The 23,673-nt window shown below is 39.0% G+C and overlaps 1 protein-coding gene across 1 annotated transcript in view; it reads left to right on the forward strand.

The window, feature by feature from the left end:
* Nucleotides 1-23,673, forward strand: part of SYT7 (synaptotagmin 7) — a 250,613-nt gene that overhangs the window by 194,739 nt on the left and 32,201 nt on the right. Inside the window, exons 7-8 of the mRNA XM_081337079.1 lie at nucleotides 4,182-4,304; nucleotides 13,416-13,551. Of these exons, the coding sequence (XP_081193205.1) occupies nucleotides 4,182-4,304; nucleotides 13,416-13,551 (259 nt within the window). The remainder of the gene's footprint in view (nucleotides 1-4,181; nucleotides 4,305-13,415; nucleotides 13,552-23,673) is intronic.

The raw sequence follows: 23,673 nt of genomic DNA on the forward strand, positions 1-23,673 counted from the left end.
GAGGCACAGAGAAACTCAGAGACTGGGAGTCAATGATTGGCTGATTTTGAAAGTGAGAACAAGCACTTTAGCCTTTGTATCACTTTGCATTCTAAAGTACATAGAAGGCCTCTGAAGATAGAACAAGCTGTCCATTACATTTTTATGTGTGGATAGCTCATTATAAGTACTCTGAAGGGCAAGTGTAAAGTTATCTTCCTTCTTGCTTCCTTCTATGCGAATTTAAGATACAGAAGCGTTTTATAGAACAGCCTGGGAAAGTCTCAAAAATGTAGAGAAGGTTGAGAGAGGAGTTAGGACAGCATAAAATACATATAGAATTATTTTCTTTTCTGATGGACAACTAACATTGGCAGAGATGTTCTAGATATTATGAACTATCTCAGACATCCAGCTGCAGACTCTTCTTCTTATTTCATTAATTTTTAAAATGGCTGCCAGACTGAATTCTCCTGAATTTATATCTCATCAAACATATGGTAAATCAGTCTAAGAATCAAAATAAAAATGTGCCCCCAATCTTGCTTTAGCATTTCAGAAAATGCATTGCTTTACCTCTAGCTATTTTGGGAATTGCCTGCTTCATCTCTGATCCAAACAAAGCTCCCTTCAGAATTTCTAGGCTTCGTATGCCTTCCTACCAAATGACAGAAGAGAAATAAACCACTTTTTAAAGTTTTTACTGTAATTTTAAATAGATTGATACTATTTGAAGAGTTTCCTCTTTTTCCCCCAAAACATGAGTTACACAAACATTTTTGGGAAATGTACATTGACATTAGCAAAAGTGGTTTCACATTCTGAGGAGATGATGCTTGCCAAATTTGGGAAAGTAAAAATTACATTCTCTAGCCTACTTAGAATGAGGGTTCAAGCTTTAGGATGGCAATGTTCAGTGTTGCTACATATTAGAAAGTTATTCTTGGATCAAACCCACAAAAACCTTTTTCCTTCTACAGCAAGCTCAGGGTTTGGGATGCATCCAAAACATGGATGTAAACCTCAATTTTTCCCCCTTCTTGAGGTAGGCTGGAGTCATAAGCAGAAGGACTCTTCTTATGACATGGGATTCCACTGCAAATTTTTAGTGCAAATCCCAAATAACCATTCTCAGAAGTACAGCTATATGAAATTGGACTGGAGAGAATTCATGGCTAATTTTGGCAGCATTTCCCTGATGATGTTGTGGTCTGGTTCATAATCTCAGCCTGTGCAAAATATTATTGATGTTACAAAATATCGGTTCACTCTTACTGTGCTCATTGTCCATGAAACTTTCTATTAAATAAAAGACATAACAGGAGCCTTACTAATCAAAACTAAAATTTCAAGATTTGCCTGTGTGTGTGATCCAGAATAAGGAGGAAACGTAAAAGAAATGATGAATAAAATATAAAAAAATAGCCAATTTATAGCATAATGTGTCACTTAAACAAGTAGAATAGAATAGAGCTAGAAGGGACCTTGGAGGTCTTCAGCCCCCCTGCTCAAGCAGGAGAACCTATACCATTTCAGGCAAGTGACTAGTCCATGGGTAGACAACCTTGGCTCTTTTATGACTTGTGGACTTCAACTCCCAGAATTCCTGAGCCAACCATGCTGGCTCAAGAGTTCTGGGAGTTGAAGTCCACGAGTCATAAAAGAGCCAAGGTTGCCTACCCCTGGTCTAGTCTCTTCTTAAAAATCTCCAGTGATGGAGCACCCATGATTTCTGAAGGCAAGATGTTCCACTGGTTAATCATCTTCACTGTTAGGAAGTTTTTCCTTAATTCCAGGTTGCTTCTCTCTTTGGTCAGTTCCCAACCATTGTTTCTTGTCCTGCCCTCTGGTGCTTTGGTGAATAATTTAACCCCCTTTTCTTTGTGACAGCCCCTCAAATACTGGAATACTGCTATCATGTTGCCCCTGTTTCTTCTTTTCTTTAGACTAGCCAAACTAGCAGCCATTCTTCAGATGTTTTAGTCTCCAGGCCTTTGATCATCTTAGTTGCTGTACTTTAGCATTACTAAAGTTGCTGTACTTTAGCATAATTTTATTGCCATAGATTACTTCTCTCAATATTGAAGTTTCTATGGAAGTCCTTTATTATTTACAGAACAAACAGACCAATATGACACTCATGGGCTTAGATTTTGCTCCGGATTTTATTTTAAGCTGGCCCACATTCGAGCCAAAACAGAGCAAGTTCCTGCTGATTACAGATCCTTGCTTCTTTGTTGATTCATATCCAAAACCATATCATTATCTGTTTATTAAACATCTTTGAAACTCAGATAAAGAGGAAAGAACAGAGAGCGATGGTCAGTTGTGATGTATTTGAATACCCCATGACATTTAGCCTGTCATAATTGCTCCCTTTTCTAGTTCCATGTCCTTTCACAAATGACAGGCGTGGCCTCTGGTACATTGCAGCTCAGACGGCTTCAGATTTTATCACAGAATTCCTACTCAGAGCCCCTTTTAGTTACTGGAATGGTCTGACCCATTCTGAATTCAGCTACGTGGAAGGTTTCACAAGGAGTGACAAACAGGGAAGCCTAGATGACAGTGTGCAGACACCTCATATTTCAATGACATATGAACAACACTGGAACTGCAGTCACAGCATTGTTTTTTGATGCATCACTGTCTTTTGCACCCTGGGGTAATAACAACTGCTAGCCAACAAAGGCCAAAACATTCTTGTTCAGAGCAAAAATGCCTGGAATTCTCTAAAACTTAGAAATCAGCTTTAAAATCACATTGGTCACAAATTTATAAGGCCTATATATCAAAGTGGAATACCTGTTCTCCAGTTGGAATTTCAGATGGCCATAACATCCTTTACTGTGATTTTAGATTTGACCATGATAACATTAAATATATGCAAGAATCTGAGTAGTTTTCTCTACGACAAAAGATGGAAAAATATAAAATTCTAGCCCCGAACAATAAACACTTTTAACTGCAGCAGTAATTGCCAATGCACCGGACAAATTCCCACCAAGGCACCTCTTCTTCAGTGCCAATCCACATTTATTTATTTGTTTGTTTGTTTTTATTCCACCCATCTCCCCTATAAAGTGACTGTGGGTGAATTATAAGTTATAAAACAAGTAAAAAAAGTAATTAAAATCTTAAAATGTTAAAACTATGCGGATTGTGATTTTAAAACTATACTGCAACCACTTTTAGATTGGGATTAAATAAATGTCCTGATTGAGAGTCCTTGCTGTTTACAATACAAAACTGAACATCATTCAATAGCAATCTGAAAGAAGCACACACCCAACATGAATGCCTGAATGACTAAATAAATCGGTAATGGTTTTCATTGTTTTACATTGCTGTCTATAGCTATTCTTGGACTATATCAGTCAGTCACTTGCAGGATCCATCATTGCTATTGACCCCAGAATAGTTCCAATAACTACATTCCAATGACAATAATGTCCAGTTATTATTTATTTATTTGTCAAATTTTTATAGCCGCCCATCTCACGAGAAGTGACTCTGGGTAGCGTACAATAATCATTGTGGATAATGCCAAAATGTCTAGTGGTTCTTAGTAGCAAGCTACAATTTTGTAAAATATACTGAAACAGTTGGAGTTATTTGTGCAACACAATTGTTTCAGACTGCCATCAGCAATCAGCGCTATCCAAATCCATTTTCATCTGTGGTATCTCATGGATGGCTTGGACTAATTATTCTCTCAGTCCAAATTATTTCACCAGATTATTGGGGAGAAAAAAAACATGGGGAAAAGAATATCATAAATATCCCTTGAGCTCAGAATATAAATCTACTAAGTAAAAATAATAAATGAACCAATGATTCTAGAAACAGATCAAGTTTCTTATCTGTGCCAAAGTAGCAAGATGCTTTTCTCTTGAAAAATTTGCTTTCTAGGCTCCGTCTTATGTAACTCCCTTTTAATAAATTATTTTGTTTCTTCTAACGTCTGTTAATTCTTGCTCTGAATCTTGTCAAAGAAAATTGAGAATTTAATGTGTATTGTGGGAACAGTAGTTACATATTATACTCTCCTGTTCATTGCAGTTTTACAGTATTCGCGTTCTTTCTACTTTCTTGTCTTATGCTTTGTTCTTTTTTCTCTTTCCTGTCTGCCTCTTTTACCTGCATCCTGCTCACTGAATCTGGGGCCTCTTCATTCCCCTGGATGGATCACCTCTGGACAGGGAAGGCCGTATGGTGGTGCTATCACTTGTTTTGGGGCTCTCAGAACAGGACGACTTTGCCAATATACCTGATCTACAAACTTCTGGGAACCAGCAGAACCAGAATTCTCAGGGGGACAAGAGGTATGAGTAGGAGACAGAGGCTTTCAGCCACAAGAACGGCAAGAGGAAAGAAAGCCTTCCATCCTATCCCAACGACAAAATGGAAGGCTGGTCCTGGAAATAGAAATTCTCAGCCAATGAATATCTAAGTCACTCTTAAGACCATCCTGCTGGCATTCTTGTTCCCCTGCTGGTTGCTGAGTTTCTCTAGGAAAGTCACTGGAATCTCATGGCTAATATTTTCCCAAATGTATACTATGTACTTAACTCATATAAATCCTAGTACATTTCTCCAATTTCATATAGTCCTTTTACTTGTATCCCTGAAAACGTGTGAAAACAGAGTATAAGTCCCACTACAAGCATTTCTCTCTCTATCTCTCACTAGCGCGTACGCACGCGCATAGACACACACACACACACACACAAACTGAAGAAGAAAAGAAAGTATCACTTCCCAGGTTTAAGACTAGCCTTGAGACAAATCCATTTCATATGATGATTAAATGTAGATTCAGAAGTAAAGTGGAATTCTGTGTATCCTTGTCTGAGGACTAAATTTATACTGAATGTTCTAGGAATTGCTTCCAGATATATTTATAAGAATAACTGGGACAGTATTTTTGTCTATTACTTGCAAAGATTTAACTAAAAAGGACATGAGTTTATTTTACTTCATAAATTTAGTTCAAGGTCAGCAGGTTTGTTATAAAAATGGACAAGGCATAATATTCAAATGCTATAAATGTCTGAAAAGAACTATAGGTTTGAAGAATAAAAAGATAAGCTGATATGTGTTGCCTCTCAACAGCCATGACTTCTTATCATTAGAATGAAATTTCTTGAAAATGAACCTAAATTTTTAAGGGAATATGAAGTTTTCCTCAGCCATACATAATGCTGGGAATTCTTGGTGGAGAATTATTCTCAGTAACCTGCCCAATTAAAGTATACTGTTTATAGTGTGGCAAAAAAAATGTTGGGCTTTTTTAAGATAGTCTTGCTGAAGTAAAGTACAGAGGAACTTAGGCCATCTTCATAATGAATTACCATTGTAATGAAGCCCATTAGATAAATTCTAGCCTCAAATTGAGATTATTTATACAACATTGCCATAGTTAGAATGGCTTTGTATTTGGCTCTTGGATGACTTAAAATAAACTACCTAGCAGTAAAAATATTGCTACAGTACTCCATGATAAGCTGATTCCTTGTTTTTCCTCTTCCCTACCTTCCACTCAGTCGGCTAAAGAGATTTACTAAGATATAGTTGTTTAACTCATTGAAAGAGCTAAACAATAGGGAGTTCTAGAGGAAGAACTGCCTAGCTAGATGCAGAGCCCTCAATAGTTCTCACATGAGTGTGAAATGGTAGGAAGGAGCAGATTTCACAAAATCAGTGAATTAATTTATTGGCATCATTTCTCACCTACCAGCTATTTTTAACCCTGTTGAGGCACTGTTTCACTAAATCTTTTCCCACTTCCCATTTCACATGGTTTTTTCAATGTATAATTTAAGTAGTAGTAGGTAAACAATCTCTCAATTCATTGTAGTGCTCCAGGAGAGAAAATACCCTGTATTGGCTCATGTTCATTCCATATGGCATCTCTATTTGATAAGCTTAACTTAGTAAGGGACGCGGTGGCTCAGTGGGTTAGGACGCTGAGCTTGTCGATCAGAAGGTCGGCAGTTTGGCGGGTCGAATCCCGAGTGCCGCGTAACAGAGTGAGCGCCTGTTATTCGTCCCAGCTTCTGCCAACCTAGCAGTTCGAAAGCACGTAAAAATGCAAGTAGAAAAATAGGGACCACTACGGTGGGAAGGTAACAGCGTTCCGTGCGCCTTTGGTGTCTAGTCATGCCAGCCACATGACCACGGAGACATCCTCGGACAAGCACAGGCTCTTCGGCTTTGAAACGGAGATGAGCACCGGCCCCTAGAGTCGGAAACGACTAGCACGCATGTGCGGGGGAAACTTTACCTTTACCTTTAGCTTAGTAAAAGTATCCTTTGTTGGGCAGTTAATAAACAATAGCCAATAAAAGGTATCTTTCTAGAAGTCGTTATGAAGACCAGTTCCAGTTTTATAACATCGGCTTTTGTGAGACATTCTAAATTTAGAAGTCTTAATAATTTACTTTATTTATTTATTTATTTATTTATTTATTTATTTATTTATTATTTATTTATTTATTTATTTATTTATTTATTTATTTGATTTGTATACCGCCCTTCTCCCTAAGGACTCAGGGTGGTGAACAGTGACATAAATGTCAAAATGCACAAATACAGAAAATTGAGAATAAATTAAGCCCTACTGCCCAAATGTAGAAGATAAGTTAATTGTGGAACCTTGGGTCTGCATTCATTCACAAATCATATTTGTCATGTTACTTTTTTTGTTTTTATAAAACAAACCAAAAAAGAAAGCCACTGCAAGGGGCCCTAATCAGATCAGGACAGTGGGGAGAAGATACCTCCCCAAGCTTTATTCTTTGATAAAACGTCTTCCTTTCTATAAGCTGAAGGGTAGCTGATACTTATGTTCATAACAGCTTGCCTCTTAGACAAATAGCAACTTAAGGAGGCCAGTTTTCTTTTAGGAAAAGAAGGCCCTTCTGTTCACAGTGTAATCAGTCGGGTATCTCTGTAAGTCCCTATTTTACTATTTATTCATTTTTTAAAACTCAAAATTCTATTTATGAAATAACCTACAATAGCTTCAGCATGCACCCATTTAATTAGTTGTAACTATTATTTAAGCAAATATTCAATAACAGTAAAAAAAATCAGTAAAAGGCTAATATAATAAAGCAAAATGTTTTTTAAAAACCACAATGCAAAGTAACAGCATAGATCTACACTCATTTAGTAATTTCTGTATCATTGTGTAATTTGAAAACTGGCCTACAGATGGCTCATAAGTAAATAAATCTATCTTGCCATAATTATGGGTCAAATGTTTAGATATACTTTGTATTTCACGTGAATTCATCTTTAGCAGGAACAAGAATACCTAATATCAGGCAGGTACAGTAGATTTTTCATGAAAGTGCTCTAGATATGCCTTGGTAGGATCTTACCTGACCTATATTTTTTTAAAAGTAAAGCTAGTGTTTTTAGTTTCATCTGGAAAATATCCACATTGTCAGATTAAATTTGCATGTTATCAGAGCAAACATTTCCTTTTGGAAATTTTGGAATAGGTCAGGACAAGCAGGGTATGTGTCTGCTAAGCCAAAGATGCAGAGATCTTATAACTTTGGTTTAAGAGAAGATTAGAAGCCATGCCCTGACATCTTAAGGGCTTCAAATATTTGAAGCAAATCCCATATAATGGGAAACAAATTTCATACAATCATTTATCTTAGGGGTCTTCAAACTTGGCAACTTTAAGACTTCTGAACTTCAACTCCAGACGTTGGCTGAGGAATTCTGGGAGTTGAAGTCCACAAGTCTTAAAGTTGCCAGGTTTGAAGACCCCTGACTTATCTGAATCAAAAATCATTTTCTTTGACCTTGGTATTCTGTGAGATCTTTTCATAACTAATATATGCAGTAAACCTGCCAGCCAAACGTTACTTATTTATTTATTTATTATTTATTTATTGAGTTTATATACCGCCCTATTCCCGTAGGACTCAGGGCGGCTTACAAGGCAATTAAAACATAAAATACCAAAATTAAAATCAGTTAAAACAATTAATTAAATTTAAACCCTAAAAATTAAAATCTAAAATCCAATTAAAAATAAAAAAAACCTCAGTCTGGGCCAGACAGCTCAAAGAGCCAGGTTTTCAGGTCCCAGCGAAATGAATGAAGGTCGGGGGCCATCCTAAGTTCCGTGGGTAGTTGGTTCCATAGGGCTGGCGCAGCCACAGAGAACGCCCTCCCCCTGGGAATAACCTGCTGGCATTCCTTAACCGGCGGTACCCTGAGAAGGCCCTCCCTGTGGGAGCGCACAGGACGATGGGAGGTTGATGCTGGCAGCAGGTGTTCCCTTAGATAGTCTGGACCCAAGCCATTTAGGGCTTTATAGGTCATCACCAGCACCTTGAATCTCACCCGGAGGGCAACTGGAAGCCAATGCAGCTCGCGGAGAAGAGGTGTTACACGGAAGTATCGGGAAGCTCCCATAACAACTCATGCAGCTGCATTCTGCACCAGTTGGTCCTCAAGGGCAGCCCCATGTAGAGAGCATTGCAGTAGTCTAACCGGGAGGTCACGAGCGCATGAGTGACTGTGCGTAGGGCATCTCGGTCCAGATAGGGCTGCAACTGGTGCACCAGGCGAACCTGGGCAAAAGCCCCCCTGGTCACGGCTCCTATATGATCTTCAAAACTGAGCCGTGAATCCAGGAGGACGCCCAACTTGCGAGCCCTATCGACGGGGGGTAACACCTCACCCCCCATCGTTAACGATGGAAAAAGCTGGTCAGTCCGAGATGCCGGTATGCACAGCCACTCAGTCTTGGCAGGATTGAGACGAAGCCTGTTTCTCCCCATCCAAACCCAGACCGCCTCCAGGCAACGGGACATCACGGCGAGGGCATCACTGGGTTGATTCGGGGTGGAAAGAAAAAGTTGGGTATCACCAGCGTACTGGTGATACCCCACCCCGAAACCACGAATGAGCTCACCCAGCGGCTTCATGTAGATGTTGAACAGGAGGGAAGAGAGGACCGACCCCTGAGGGACTCCACAAACGAGAGATCTCGGGGTGGACCTCTGCCCTCCCGTCAACACCAACTGCGAGCGGCCCATGAGGTAGGAGGAGAACCACTGTAAAACAGTGCCCCCCACTCCCAACCCCCTGAGACACCGCAGTAGGATACCATGGTCGATGGTATCAAAAGCCGCTGAGAGATCTAATAGGACTAGGACTTGGCCTACGTCTTCCTGAGAATACCCTCAGCAATGACCAAAATTAGGCCACACTAATCACATCATTCGTTCCCCTTCCCTCTAGATACTGATGTGTAGAAGAGACTGATGTAATTGGTCCAGAAAATTGCAGCCTTCTGCAATGGAGCCCTCATGGGGCTTGTGGACTGGACAAATATTACCAGCCAGGATAATATTGGAATGGGATGCCAGTTTCAAGCCCTCTGTTCTCTTTCCTGCCTGTTTCGTAGAAACATGTCTCTACTTGTTCCCTTTCCAGTTTGTTCTTTTCTACCCTACACACACCATGCTGCTTTCACTCCTCTGTGCTCCTTCTCCCGCATCTCCTCCCTTCACTTTTGTGCCTTGCCTCCCTTCCTCTTCTCTGTCTGCTTGGCCCTTGGAATGCTGATCTGGCCCAGTGGTTGCGACAAGCCTTGTGATGCAGTCCTGCGGGTGCCTGCTGGGAGGGTTCTGTTTGCACTCCAGCCACATCTGACTTAGGCCTCTCTCCACTGACCTTGTTTGCAGTGAGCCTCTGAGTTTCTCATGCCCTGTGTCCCCCTCTCTATAATATCTTCTTCTGTCACCTTTTTCTTTCTAGTCTTTCTACTGTTGCTGCCTGATCTTTCCTCCATTCTTAGCTTTGGCAACTCCAGTCCAGTGCCTTGTCCTGTGGGTGTGCTGTTTCTCCCTTACTAATGTGTGCGTTTGTGTGTGTGTGTGTGTGTTTCTCTGTCTTACCCATTTCTTTCACCCTATTTCTGTTCTGTCAGGAGGCACCATGCAGATCCTGTAATAGAAGACCTTCTTCCTTTTTAGTCTTTTTGTTTCTCTTTGCTTTTCTTGTGACTCTGAAGCATTCATGAACTCCCAGACAGATTTGCAGCTGATTCAGTATAGTGTGGTTGCAAAAATAAACTTTGGATTTGTCATGACTTCTGACAACTGACCTCACGCATATGCTTACACTTTCTCTCTATTACACACACCCGTACACACACTTATTTTTAACCTTTTTTTTCTTCTTCAGCTGTTTCAGCCTCTTTTATCTGTGTGTGCATGTGCTAGTCTCTATTCCAGGTATACACCGGCAGCATGTCTAGTTCTTTGCATGTGTCCAGTCTGTCTCAGAGTATAACCTTTCTATCTGAAATTTCCTACGGCTTGATTTGTCCTGCATATGTTTAACAAGCTTGAACCTGCCCCTGTACGTTATTTGTTTATTGCTCTGTTTCTTGATAGCAGCATTTTTGATTCTGTAAGGATGAGCGTGTGAGAGAGATGTCTGCATGTTTGGATACCTACAGATGTGCATGTGATAAGCCATTGCAACTGTTCATTGGTGCATCTGACACTTTGTACTACATCGAAAGAGATTCGTATCTCATCATGGTCTTGGATGTTTTCTCCCTTAGCATCTGTCTGATATTATTTGTCTGTCACCTAACGTTTTGTCTATACATGTTTTTTCAGTTCTTTTCATGTATTTTATTGACAACTTCAGGGAATCTCTTCTTCTGACAAGATTTAAACCTGGTGTTGCGGTTGAAAACAATCGGCCTAAGGCTTACTGTTCTACAAGCCCTTCTCTGCACTGAGAGACCTGCTCTTTTTGGAGCTCCTTGCATCACATGCAGGAAGAGCCCCCAGCATGTATTCTTACAACTAGGACTGCAGCTCAGGAATAGAGTTGTTTTTCCACACATGGCTTCTATATTGGAAGGCCCCAGTAGCAAGTGGTGGGAACGGCTCTGCCTGAGACCACCGGACATTGCATCACATCAGAGCAAATGCAATTGTCTTAAGTGGGAAAATAATCCCATCATCCTTAAGGCATTCATATGTTCTGATGATTATTTTAAGAATTTTGCCCTGAATGGATGTCAGGCACAGACAAAACCTACCCTGTCCTGCCCCGGGCCATTCTTGAGCACATTCAGCCCTGCGGGTAGTTATTTCTTGCTACCTATATTTATTGTCACATGTTAGATTAATAAAGCCCATTGCTTTTCTCTTTCTGATGTTTTTAATTATCAACGGTGACTTCAGAAATTGAAAGTGGCGTTCCTAGTTCCCCCCAGCACCAGTCACTAGGCTTTATGATGGGTGAGCTTTTATGCCTTGGTTAACATTCAGGGTCCAACTAGAGGAACAGACTTGCTGTACTTATGGCAACCAACCCAGGGGTATTTCTTTAACATTTTGTTAAAGATGTGGGGGCTAGTAAAAAGAAATGCTACCATTTGGCAATGCACTTTCCTTGTCTCTGAGGAAACATATAGAGCATCACAAACGATACCCAGTAATAACTGGATTATGGGAGTGCTATAAATATTTTAAAAATATAAAACTCTTCCCTAAAATTCACACAAGGGACCTCGAAAGAACAGGTTTCTGGCCAAGAAATACATACTGCAGGTCCCTCCAAATGAAAATTTAACACTTCAAACAAAGGACTTCTACCCTAGATTTGTTCAGTGTTCAGTATTTTCCTCACACTCAAAAAAATTGGAATGGATCTTTCTACCTTTAAATATAAAATGTATTTAAACTCCAGATGAATATTATTTATTTAACTGGGCATGAAATTCTGCATTTGTTCTTGAACTTGTCCCAAAAGGCGTTGCATAAATTCTCTTCAATGTCTTTATATATCATTGTGTGGATCTCGATATGTCTTTGTTAAATGTCCAGCCTCTGAAAATTGTAACCAGCTCTCTCATTCTGCATCCATTGTCCCAAATAGTTTTTCAGACAATAGGATATTTATATTTCTCCCTCTATAGATGCCCTTTTCACATACTAATGCCCACCAGTTCCTCTCTTTTTTTCCTATCTCACTTCTCTATCCTAAAATCCAAACTTCCTTATGCCAGAGGCAATAACATCCCATCCTGACAACTGAAAATGTTAGATTCTTTTAAGTTTGCTAAGCTTGTCAGAAGGAGATGACCACTGATTAAAACAAAAGCCAATGAGAAACATACTTCATGTTTGAATCCCCTGGTAGGAAGCAGAAGGAGGCTAGGTTTTTAATATGCTTTGGTGAATCTATAATTCGGACTAGGTGTGCTGGACATGTGGAATAGCTCATGTTATATGGAGATCCATATTGAATGTTTTATTAACAGGTGAAATAAGCTTTTATCTGTACCATAGATATTACGTCTCAGCTCAACTTAAGAGTCCATAGCTATGCTATTGTGGAGACACAGAGGAAGTCAGGGTTTGCCAAGAAACTTTTGGTTAGCAATTTCCCTCTCTGCTTCAGTAGAAGTAAGCTGGAAGACAGTAGCTACATATGCTTTCATTGATACAGCTCAGTGGGGCATAATCATTGGATAATAAGGTAATACTGCAACAGCTTGATTCATCTGGCAAAAAGTAAGCTACAGTAGAGTGGTTTAGCTCAGGTTGTGTCATGTTTTCAACTAGAGATATGATCTGTCATAGACAATCTATCCTAGCTTTTTGACTCTGCTCCTTTCCTAAGGCCCTGGAAGACATCCCTCTGTCACCCAGCACTCAGGTTTCCTAAGTGCTCTGAGTACACTGGCTGAGAAACCATCTGGCTGTACGTCATCTCAGAAATTGCCTGTCAAGGAAAGTAAACAAAAGCACTTCTCTCTTTGACAGAGGGAATGTTTGTGTTTGGAGAAGGTTAATGGCCTGTGAGGTAGGAAGGGAATTGGCAGCAAGCTCCACAGCAAATCGAACCAGCATTCATGATCTGGCTCAGCCTCATGAGCTAATGAGAGCCAACGTGGTATAGTGGTTAAAGTGCTGGACTAGCATCAAAGAAATCCAGATTCAAGTTCACCAGGAAACGTCACAAGATGACTTTGAGCCAGCACTTTCCTTCAGCCTAAAATCTGAAAAGAATTTTTGGAATGGTGATCAGTTGAAGGGATCTCCATATAAGCTACTTTGAGCTCCTGGAGAAAAAGCAGAATAGAAATCCGAATACAGTATGTTGGTTTTAATCATCCTCCTCATTATTAATCACTACCAGGAAAAACTTAGCAATACCATATATCAGAAAAAAGATGGGCCGCAAATGAAAGGGATCATAAATGATAAATTCAAAACTATATATCAGATGTTTAAATGGTAATACTGCATCATTTTCGTTACTTTTCTACTATTGAATGGATCTACCATAATATACATTCTTTCTCCCTGTTACAAATATAGAGTTTTTATTATATTCAAAGTATATGTAAAGGTTTCTCTTCTTTCCCACAGATTACCCTCTGGAGGGAAAATGGTCAACACAACACCAGTGCCAGGTCAGACCCAGCATGAGGAGACTGATCACAAAACAGAGCCCCGTTCATCTGTCTCAGACCTTGTAAATTCCCTTACTAGTGAGATGTTGATGGTAAGTGTTGATAGTTCCCCCCACCCCCGATTTTACAGTATCTATTAATGCATGATTTGGAGAAGGAAAGGCCTTTGTGTGCCTTTACCTCGTTTCCTCCAACTATGTCCACATCACCTCAAATGGTACCGCCAAATTAAACATGGTGTATTTTCAAAATCCAAAGGAAAGGCCAGAATGTTTCAAGATCACCAAATCTTGAGATTTCAGTGAGCTCAAATGAAATCTTATGAAATTGTGCAATTCATGCAAGACTTGTCAGAGAAACTCACAATGAGCTTACCAAAATCTTGAAACATGTAGCCTTCCAACAGCACTTGAAACAACTTGGCAGGAGTTGGTCGTTACACAAACTAGCACAACATTGACATGGACCTGCAAAAGTTGTCCAACTGGTTTAAATACTAGCTGTGCATTCTCCCCATGAAAAGAACGATATAAACTGTATGTATTGTGTCTGTTATAGATTCGTCTTTGAATATCTGACTCTTTCCCCTATTTCCACTGTAGCGTCTTTATTCCTTGACTTTTTCATCTCCTCATCGAACCTTTCCCCATTGTACTAACTATGGCACAGATGTCCCCCACCCGCCCAAATCTACTTTTCTGCTCTGTCCTTGTGTCATCTGAGGCAGCCTTAACTTATTATTCCTCAGCTTCTGAATTGCTAAAAGAGTGTTCCCTTCTTAAGCAGGTAACAGCTTTGGCACTTTACTGTGGGACATTCTGCTACACTTCGTTGACCAGTCTAATCTTTTCCCCCTCCTCCATATTGTTACATTTTCTTGCAGGATTGCAAAAAGTAAACAGAATTCAAAAATACAAAAAGTAAACAATGAAACAAACAATAAAGCATCATAAAGAATACACTGCAAAAAAACACTAAACAGAAAAAGAAAAAAAAAACTCCAAAATTAAAGAACCCACAGGGAAAAAATTAAAATCCAACACTAAACATCTAATATGTATGAGGACCCAGATTGTTGGGGGCAATTAAGCTGACTTTGTAATAATGCCGCTTGGGGTGTGTGTGAAAGCCCTAATAAACAGGCATATACATAGAATGAAGGCTACTGCTAAGCTTGTAAGCCGCCCTGAGTCTTCGGAGAAGGGCGGGATATAAATGGAATTTAAAAAAAATGTATGTATATATATATGTATGTATGAAAGAAACAGGTACAACTCACTGGCTATTCTATTGGGGCACAGTGATGTGATCCCATCAATAAATCAGCCAAAATAGTAATTGATCAGCTGTAGTACTGGGGGGCTGAATAGTGAAGTAAGAGGATATGGGAGAGATTGTTCATTTCCTACCACTTCATGCTTACAAAAACACAACTTTCAATTCTGGCATGAAGAGATTATATTTAAACACATACCCACCTCTATGTAGTTGTTAGCTATTCTTTTCAGTGTAGGTTCAAAAAACTCTCTTCAAGGGGATCAACTGGGTGTGGATGTACAAGCTTACTTTCTCTCTTGCTTCACTGTTGCAACACCCCCACCACCATCATTGATCAATTGCCAAGGGTTTGGCATTTGGTTTAAAAAATTCTTGATTTAGCAGAGGAGAAGTATGTGGGAGTGTTGGGTGAAACAGTGCATGATGCCCCTACCCTTTCCTCTGCCCAAACCCCACTACTTTTGAACATGTCTAGTTTAATGAAGAGAAGGATGAGGGGGGACATGATAGCAGTGTTCCAATATCTCAGGGGCTGCCACAAAGAGGAGGGAGTCAAGCTATTCTCCAAAGCGCCTGAAGGCAGGACAAGAAGCAATGGATGGAAACTAACCAAAGAGAGAAGCAACCTAGAACTAAGGAGAAATTTCCTGACAGTTAGAACAATTAACCAGTGGAACAACCTGCCTCCAGAAGCTGTGAATGCTCCAACACCGGAGGTTTTTAAGAAGAGACTGGACAGCCATTTGTCTGAAATGGTATAGGGTTTCCTGCCTGAGCAGGGGGTTGGACTAGATGACCTCCAAGGTCCCTTCCAACTTTATTATTATTATTATTATTATTATTATTATTATTATTATTATTATTGTTGTTGTTGTTGTTGTTGTTGTTGTTGTTGTTGTTGTTGTTGTTGCTGCTGCTGCTGCTGCTGCTGCTGTTATTATTACTTTAATACCCTGAAATAGTGACAAACTTGTCTATATAAGTAACCCAGATAACAGGCTCAGACAGACAAAGGGTGCACATTGCCATAGTGTAACAAAATGATTCCTTTCCATACAAGTCTCTGGGTCACTTGTCACCAGTCTGGTTTGAATTTTGATGGATGGCTAAACCCACCAGTCTAGCCATCTGTCAAAACTTATCTCCTCTGCAATCTCATCCCATGCTGAGGATCACATTTGATGGAATTTTTCCCACCTGGAAGTGAAGTTTAGTAAGAGGGAAGGGAAACAGGAGAATCTGCCAGCCCCTTAACATGTCCTGCTTGCAATAAATGAAGACACCACCTTTTGCAAGTGACAAGCCTAGACCAAAGTAGGGATTAAGTCCAGGGGCAGCAGTTCTTATGCTGCTGATACAGTTTTCTGCTAGGTGAATAACACTTTAAATGAGCCATGAAGAAGAGCCCATTAACTTGGTCCTGTTTGCTAGGAATTGATTAACATGCTAGTCTAAACAGAGCACAGCAGGCAAAGAACTGGCTTCTGGAGCCATTAAATGACCCTCCCAATGATTTAATGGAGTTGCTAGAAGAGGAGAGGGAGCCCAAGGCTAGAAACTGGGACCTGTGTAGCATGATCAACAGGCAACCTTCACTTATGTTATTCCTCTTAATAAATTCAACAGGATGCAAGACAGACAGGCTTGACCTGTGGCAAGCGTAAACCAAGTAATATATCTGTATGAGGACTGTAATATGTTAATATAATAATTCTGTATACATTCCTTCCTCTGTACACCGCCCCGAGTCCCTCGGGAGAAGGGCGGTTTATAAAAACTAATAAATAAATAAAATAAAAATAAATATATATATATAGACACACACACACACACACACAACTTTTTCTAGCTGCTGATTTTATATATAAAAGCAGTCATTAAAATTATTAACAACTAAAAGTTTGATGAGAAGATGTATTTTTAACATCTTAAATACTGCTAAAGCAGAAGGCAAATGCTCCTCCTTGTGAAGCTAATTCCATAATCTGGGAGCCACATCACCTCAGCAGGGGAATGGGGGTATCCTTCATATGTGGAAGATATACACAAAGGCATTTGATAGAGATTTATAAGTTGAGGAGAAAATGGAAACTTGATAATTGTCAACAGATACAACCTCTCCCCCCCAAGTTCACACAGGATTTGATTAATGGATTTCTCTGCCACAAATTGTGACAATGTTTGAAGAGGATTTTAGGCAAATGTTTGGAAGGCAAGGCTGTTAGTGGTTACTGGGATTCTTATATACTAACTTAGAGTCAAAGTAATAATACTCTGGAGGCTATCAACATTTTTTCCGATTTCTTGGAGACATCTCTTTATAGAAAACTTTGCTTAAGTATATTTTTTCTTAATTCTTCAGGAGAACTTTCTCTCTTGAAAGGCTGACATTCTATTTAAGATCAAAGAAAATGACAATCCATTTTTTTCATTATAGGAAGATGCAAATACTTTGAATTTGGCACATTTATAGTATAACAACTATATTACTTATACATTGATTGACATGTCATTTCCTTAATTATACCACTCCTGTGACACAAATCAGTGGGTACGTAGGTGTCAATTGCACAGGGGGAGGGGGGGAGACATACAAATGGAACAGATCAACCATGAATCATAATACAATTTTTTTTTTAAATTTACAACATAGAACATAGAATATCAGAGATGGAAGAGAGCTTGCAGGTCTTCTAATCCAACCCCTGCTCAAATAGGAGACCCCATACCATTTCAGACAAATGGCTATCCAGTCTCTTCTTAAAAGCCATCACTTAAAAGTGATGGAGCATCCACAACTTCTGAAGGCAGGTTATTCCACTGGTTGATCGTTCTCACTTTCAGGAAATTTCTCCTTAGTTCTAGGTTGTTTCTCTCCTTGATTAGCTTCCATCTGTTGCTTCTTTTCTTGCTTTCTGGTGCTTTGGGAAATAAGGTGACCCCCTTTTCTTTGTGGCAGCCCCCCAAATACTGAAACATTGCTATCATGTCACTTCTAATCTAAAAATCTCACTAGATTAGACATACCAAATCCCTGCAACCGTTCTTCATGTACTTTAGCCTTCAGCCCCCTAATCATCTTCGTTGCTCTTCTCTGCACTCTTTCCAGAGTCTCAGCATCTTTTTTATATCATGGTGACCAAAACTGGATGCAGTGTTCCAACTGTGGTCTTATCAAGGCCTTATAAAGCGGTACTAAAACTTTATTGCATTTGCTTTTTTGGCAGCTGAAGCACACTGCTGGCTCATATTGTCTACTAGGACAGCGGTCCCCAAACTTTCTGGTTTGGCAGCCTGGCGTTGGGGGGAGAGAGAGGATGGTTTTTTCTACGTGGCAGATGTGCAGACATGCACAGCTCCATTTTTGCGAGCAGTGGGTATATGTGTTCAACCTTCACTCAAGTGGAGCTTCGTGTACAGGCTCACTCCCCCGCTACTTGCACAGCCTGGTTCTGAACGGGCTGTGGCCCGGTAGTGGGGCACAACCTGGGGGATGGGGACCAGTGTACTAGGACATAGAACATTTATTTATATATCATATTTAGAGAACTCCCATCTCCAACGTAGAGCAATTCTGAGTAGTGAGAATGTCACATGTATGGTCTGAGATTGGAAATGAGACCTTAGCTGATATAAGCAAATTTCTATCTTTCAGAATGATCGCATGCCAATTATTTTGTGAATGATCTCACCAATGATTAAACGAAAAGAAATTGGTTGGCTAGTCAGTGATATACATCCCATTTGTGAAACAGCTTTGAGAACCAACTGAATCCACAGGTGTTATAAATGCAACAGAGGTCAATTGCACGAAGTCATAAACTGTAGCTATCTTTTTATTGCTTGTACTGCTTTTCCTCAATTAGAATTGAGAAGTTGTGGAAAATTTCTCTCATGAGAGTTATCAGTTGACACCTCCCGCCGTTTTTAATCAGGCTGAAGAAGCCAGACTTACCTCATAAAACATAGCAACGTATGTAATGTGCTCCCCTCTTGTGGTGGAATTGAGAAGAGCAGCCATGAGAGAAAGGTAGTCTTAAAAGCGACTTAGTCACATCAGACTAAATATTTGTATTCTGAAGAATTGTATCATAACATGGGGAGCAATGTAGTCGGTGATGGTGATCTTTATTCATTTCAGACCAGAGAGATCCTTGGTGATCTCTGACCTTGGTTGTTTGCTTGCAGACATTTCAATAGCCAAGCTAGGTAACATCATCAGTGCAAAGCATCATCATGTCAAACCTTTAAGAAAAGGATTTAAAAGTGATCACATCTGAATGAAGATCTAGCCATTTGTGAAACTGCACCAAAACTGTAATCTTCTATACTATGAGTTGAAAAACCTCCTAAAGGCCCATTTAGAGAGGTAAGGTCTAAGTAATTGAGAAAGAAGATTTGGGGCCATATTAGGAAATAACATTTTTTGTTATGTTTCATTGTTGTAAAACCTATTCCACACTACTTCTAACAACATTAATAAGGACTGAGTGCATAAGAACTGAAATTGTTATAGAAATGCTTATATTAGGAATTGGTGCACCATAATGCATTTATTAGTGAAAAAGGTATACAGCGCAGGACAAATGGTAGACAAAATTGCATATATTGGAATAAATGGATGACATAAATACATTCAAGTTAAAAAAAATGCAGAGCTGAAGTTTTTCAAACTACCTTCAGACAATCAAGATATTGCCATGAAAAAGTATGTAGATCTACCTCATTTTACTGCCATTAGGGACTTACAAGATGCTATTTAATGGTCTCCTATGCATTTCAACAGGCTCCCTAAGAGCTTTCTCCTACATTAGTCGGTTTCTAAGAGCTTTGACAGGTCTTTTTATAAAGTAGCCCGAGTGAAATATCTTACTCCTAAAGCATCCTCCCACAAGCTGCTCTTCTTATTAGTAGTTTCCTCTCCTTGTCTTCTGCCTATCTATGTTTCATCTTGAAGCTTTGTATTATTCAGGTCGCTGTAAATAGTAATGTCCATGGTTCTGCTATCAGGAGTATACAAAGGAAATGGAGCAGAATGCAACTGCTGGAGGGTAGAATGTGGCTTGGACTAAATAGCCCTGCCCATTTTGATTTTCAAGTAGATTATAGAAGAGGTATTGTTCTGCTAAAGTCAATCTTCCTCAAGTAGTAAAGAACATCAGAGAGGTGGTAAAACACAGACATTTCTTATTTAATTTGGCTTGTTTGCATTTGATTCTCCTAAAAATCTATTTTCCAAACCAGATGCTCATCTTCTAGAACCAGGATGCCCTGTGTAAATTCCTATGTACCGTGATATAATCAAGCAAATTAAATCCTGTTTCCTCCATAGTATGTGGAAATAGACTAAGTCAGGAACTTCAAAGAGATCCATTTTAGCCTGTTCCTTGTTCTGCCTCTCACAATGCAATACTCTCCAGGAGTTGTGTTGCAAGAAACATTCCTATGGACAGTTGACCTATCTTTTTTAAGCAAGATGGCTAGATTCCAGAAAGGGGTGGGCAGATTTTAATCAAGGCTATATTAAATTGCATTCTTTAAAGAAGGGAGGGGAAGATTCAAATCGCGCAGATAAGGCATGGTGCTAGGTTGCAGTGGCAAAAATGTAGCAGGCTTTTCAAGTTTTCAAGCAAGTACAAATAAGCAGTTGTTTACAAGCCTAGCTTGGGGATACATAAAATCTAGGGGATCCATGTATCTCACAACACGGAAATATTTTTAATTAAGTACATAGGATTTATATTTCCAAAAACAGAATTCACAAATGCTTGTCTTTTTATGTACCTTTCCCAGAGGCATGGTAGTTTTTATTTATACAGTAGTTTTAAATAAACAATGATTTTATACATAACTTTCCAAGTGCACACTGATCGATAACCATAAACATTCCTTGCTGGGAGTGAGGATGGCACTAAATTCCATTTATTACAACTGGGTGCACTTTGGCAAATCACAGAGAAGACATCACCAAGGTTATCTGTTACATTCCTATCCAGTGGGGACTTACTTCTGCACAGAAACAAGTTACAATAAAATTAATGTATAGTTCTGTAATAAAGATGTTGTACACCTAATTTTCTTTAGTACATGTGGTTTCAGTAATGCTTACGTGCCTTTTAAAACTCTGTTCCCCCAGATTTACAACCTATTAATGGGACTGATAGAAAAAGCTGTGAAGAACAAGGCCTTTAGGGTAGCTATATTTCTTGCTTTCCAGAGGCTAGGGTTTTTTTCCTTTTTTTTTCTTTCTTTTTTTTAAGGCATTGTCAGAAGCACATCCTCTGTCTGAATAGCTATAGACCTGTCTAGTCCAAGTTCATTTAGTGATCAAAACCGAGTTGCCCATCAGTGGGGATTACCAGGTGAGAATTCTCCTCACTATGGAGAGACATAGTGTTTTTTTAGTAGGTAAATGTTTATTTACATCTATAAATTGACACACCTGTGATTTTTGCAAACTTGCATCCCTCCCTCTTTTCTTTCTTTCTTTCTTTCTTTCTTTCTTTCTTTCTTTCTTTCTTTCTTTCTTTCTTTCTTTCTTTCTTTCTTTCTTTCTTTCTTCATTCCTTCCTTTCTTTCTCTTCCTTTCTTTTTCTTTCTTTCCTTCTTTTTCTTTCTCTTTCTTTCTCTCCCTGCCTTCCTTCCTTCCTTTCTCTTTCTTTCTCTTTCTTTCTTACTTCCTGTCTTTTCCTTTCTCTTTCTTTCTCTCCCTTCCTTTCTTTTTCTTTCTTTCTCTTCCTTTTTTTCTTTTTCTCTTTTTCTTTTTCTTTCTTTCATATCTCCTAAATTCTTCAGTCAGTTTCTCCCTGAATTACAATATTGCTCTATTTTACATTACATCATTACATTTACATTATATTCATTCCAGCCCAACCTCCCCCCTTGTGTAACTCGTATTACAACATTGTGAATCATGACCTTTTAAAATGTCCTGAATATTTCAGATATAATAAGGTAATGAATAAGGAGATTGTATCTCACTGGGGATCTGTGTAAATTCTGTGCTGTTTTGCATTTTAGGCCTAAAAACTATGCATCCCCATTTAGTTTGAATTGTCGCATTTGTAAGATGAGTTGCCATATAAATATTAGCCATAAATCAGTAAAATAAATAAACTGTCCAGTTGCTCAGACAGAGCTACCCGTGGTTGTCAATAGTAGTTGTAAAGACTGCACATCCCCAAGAGCTATTTGCTAATGAAAGAAGGACTTTCTTGTTTTCAGCTACTAGGTTATGAATAGTTAAATAACATAAACTGAGATTCAGTTTAGGGATCTTACTACCGTAAAGGCCAAGGAATATACAAGCCAGTCCATTATTTGAAGATAAAACTTCAAAGCTACCACCCAGATTTCAAGAATTATGGGCAGGCTGTGAAAGTAACAACAAAAGAGAAGATATCTTGAATGCTACCCACCCTCCCCAATCTAAAGCTGTATAAGTCCCCTAGTGCTATCAAATCAACCACAACTACCACAAAATAAAGAATTCTGAAGTCAAAATCACAAGTATCAGGTTGCAGGAGGAGTAAGAGGATGAAGCACAAATAAAAGTTGGTTGAAAGTTTGAAGCCAGTAACTTCAAGAATCTGAATTTTCAAGTAAAGTGGAAATGCTATTTAAGTCTCATGGCATTTCATTTCTATCAGTCTAATTAGCCTTCTGTGCTACAAACTATTTATTAGCATCAGTCTTGCTGAATAAGCATGAAATAGCATCTTTGCTATGGACAGACAGCCTAACAGGTTCGAGTCATCATCTTCTGCCTCTGATGATTCCATGACAAAAGTGTGTCCATGCTGCCATATTAGTTCTTTAGAAGGTGACTTGGAAATGTGAGGAGCAGCTTTCAGGAAGATTTATTTAATTGTTTCTCTGAACCCTCCTAAAGCAAGACTATGGCTCAGAGCCAGGGCCCCAACCCCTATTCCAACTGACAAGCTCCTTGGACAACACCAAAGCCATAGTCAAGAAATCCAAGATAAACTGTGTTTTTTTTTCCATTTCTACTAAGTGGGACATGTCAGAGTTCAGCTCTGTCTTCTCACCTCTTCATGAGATTTATCTTTAGAGCAAGCACAAAAGAAATAACTCAAAGAGCCTAGGAGCAAGATTTGGTAAAAATGCATAGCAGAAAGATTCCCTAAGAGGGATAAGGGAGAAAAGTCTCTGGAGAATTCAGAAAAATCCTTAGAATAGCTTCACTTAAAATGGTGGATACCATTTTAAAAAATGAAAAGCATTTCCATCTTAGGGGAAGGCATGAAATGCAAGAACCCAACAGAGAGTATTATTGCAACCAGTGGCTGCATTTTATTTATTCATAACTTTATGGGAAAGTTTATATGTGCTACCTAATTCTTCTACATCCCAAATGATGTATAGAAAAATAATATAAATGGACTCATATCTTCCCAGTATGTATATTGTGCTAAATATGTGGTGCTACTTATTTGTGTAATGGTTTGTCTATGTCTCCACCCAAGAAACAATATGACAACTCATGAAGAACTAGTGGGAAAAATACTAACGTATTGATAATGATTTCATGAGTCACAAACAATTTAACTGATGTCCCTAGACAACTTTTGTCAAGCATATGACTTAATTTCTCTAGTTCCAATGTTTCTGAAGAGCTGCCATTGTGTTTCATATGAAGTTGTTCAAAACCTGTATGCCACTCCAGAATCTAGACTGGAATAATTGGGGTAATTCAAATGGAGACATCTAGTCCAAGACAATGTTTTAGTTACATCCAGTTCATTCTTGTAAAAGCATCCAATATTTATAGTTAAAAGATGTGCCATGTATTTCATGTATAACTGATATGTCATATGGATTTTTTAAATATATATAAAAAGATTATTATAGAAATAGTGTGTGAATGAGCTAAGAAGCCTTATTATAGCTGCTCCATATTAAAAAGTTATTACATC

The sequence above is a fragment of the Vipera berus genome (genome assembly GCF_964194415.1).
Source record: "Vipera berus genome assembly, chromosome: 1".
In the NCBI taxonomy this organism is placed as follows: Eukaryota; Metazoa; Chordata; class Lepidosauria; order Squamata; family Viperidae; genus Vipera; species Vipera berus.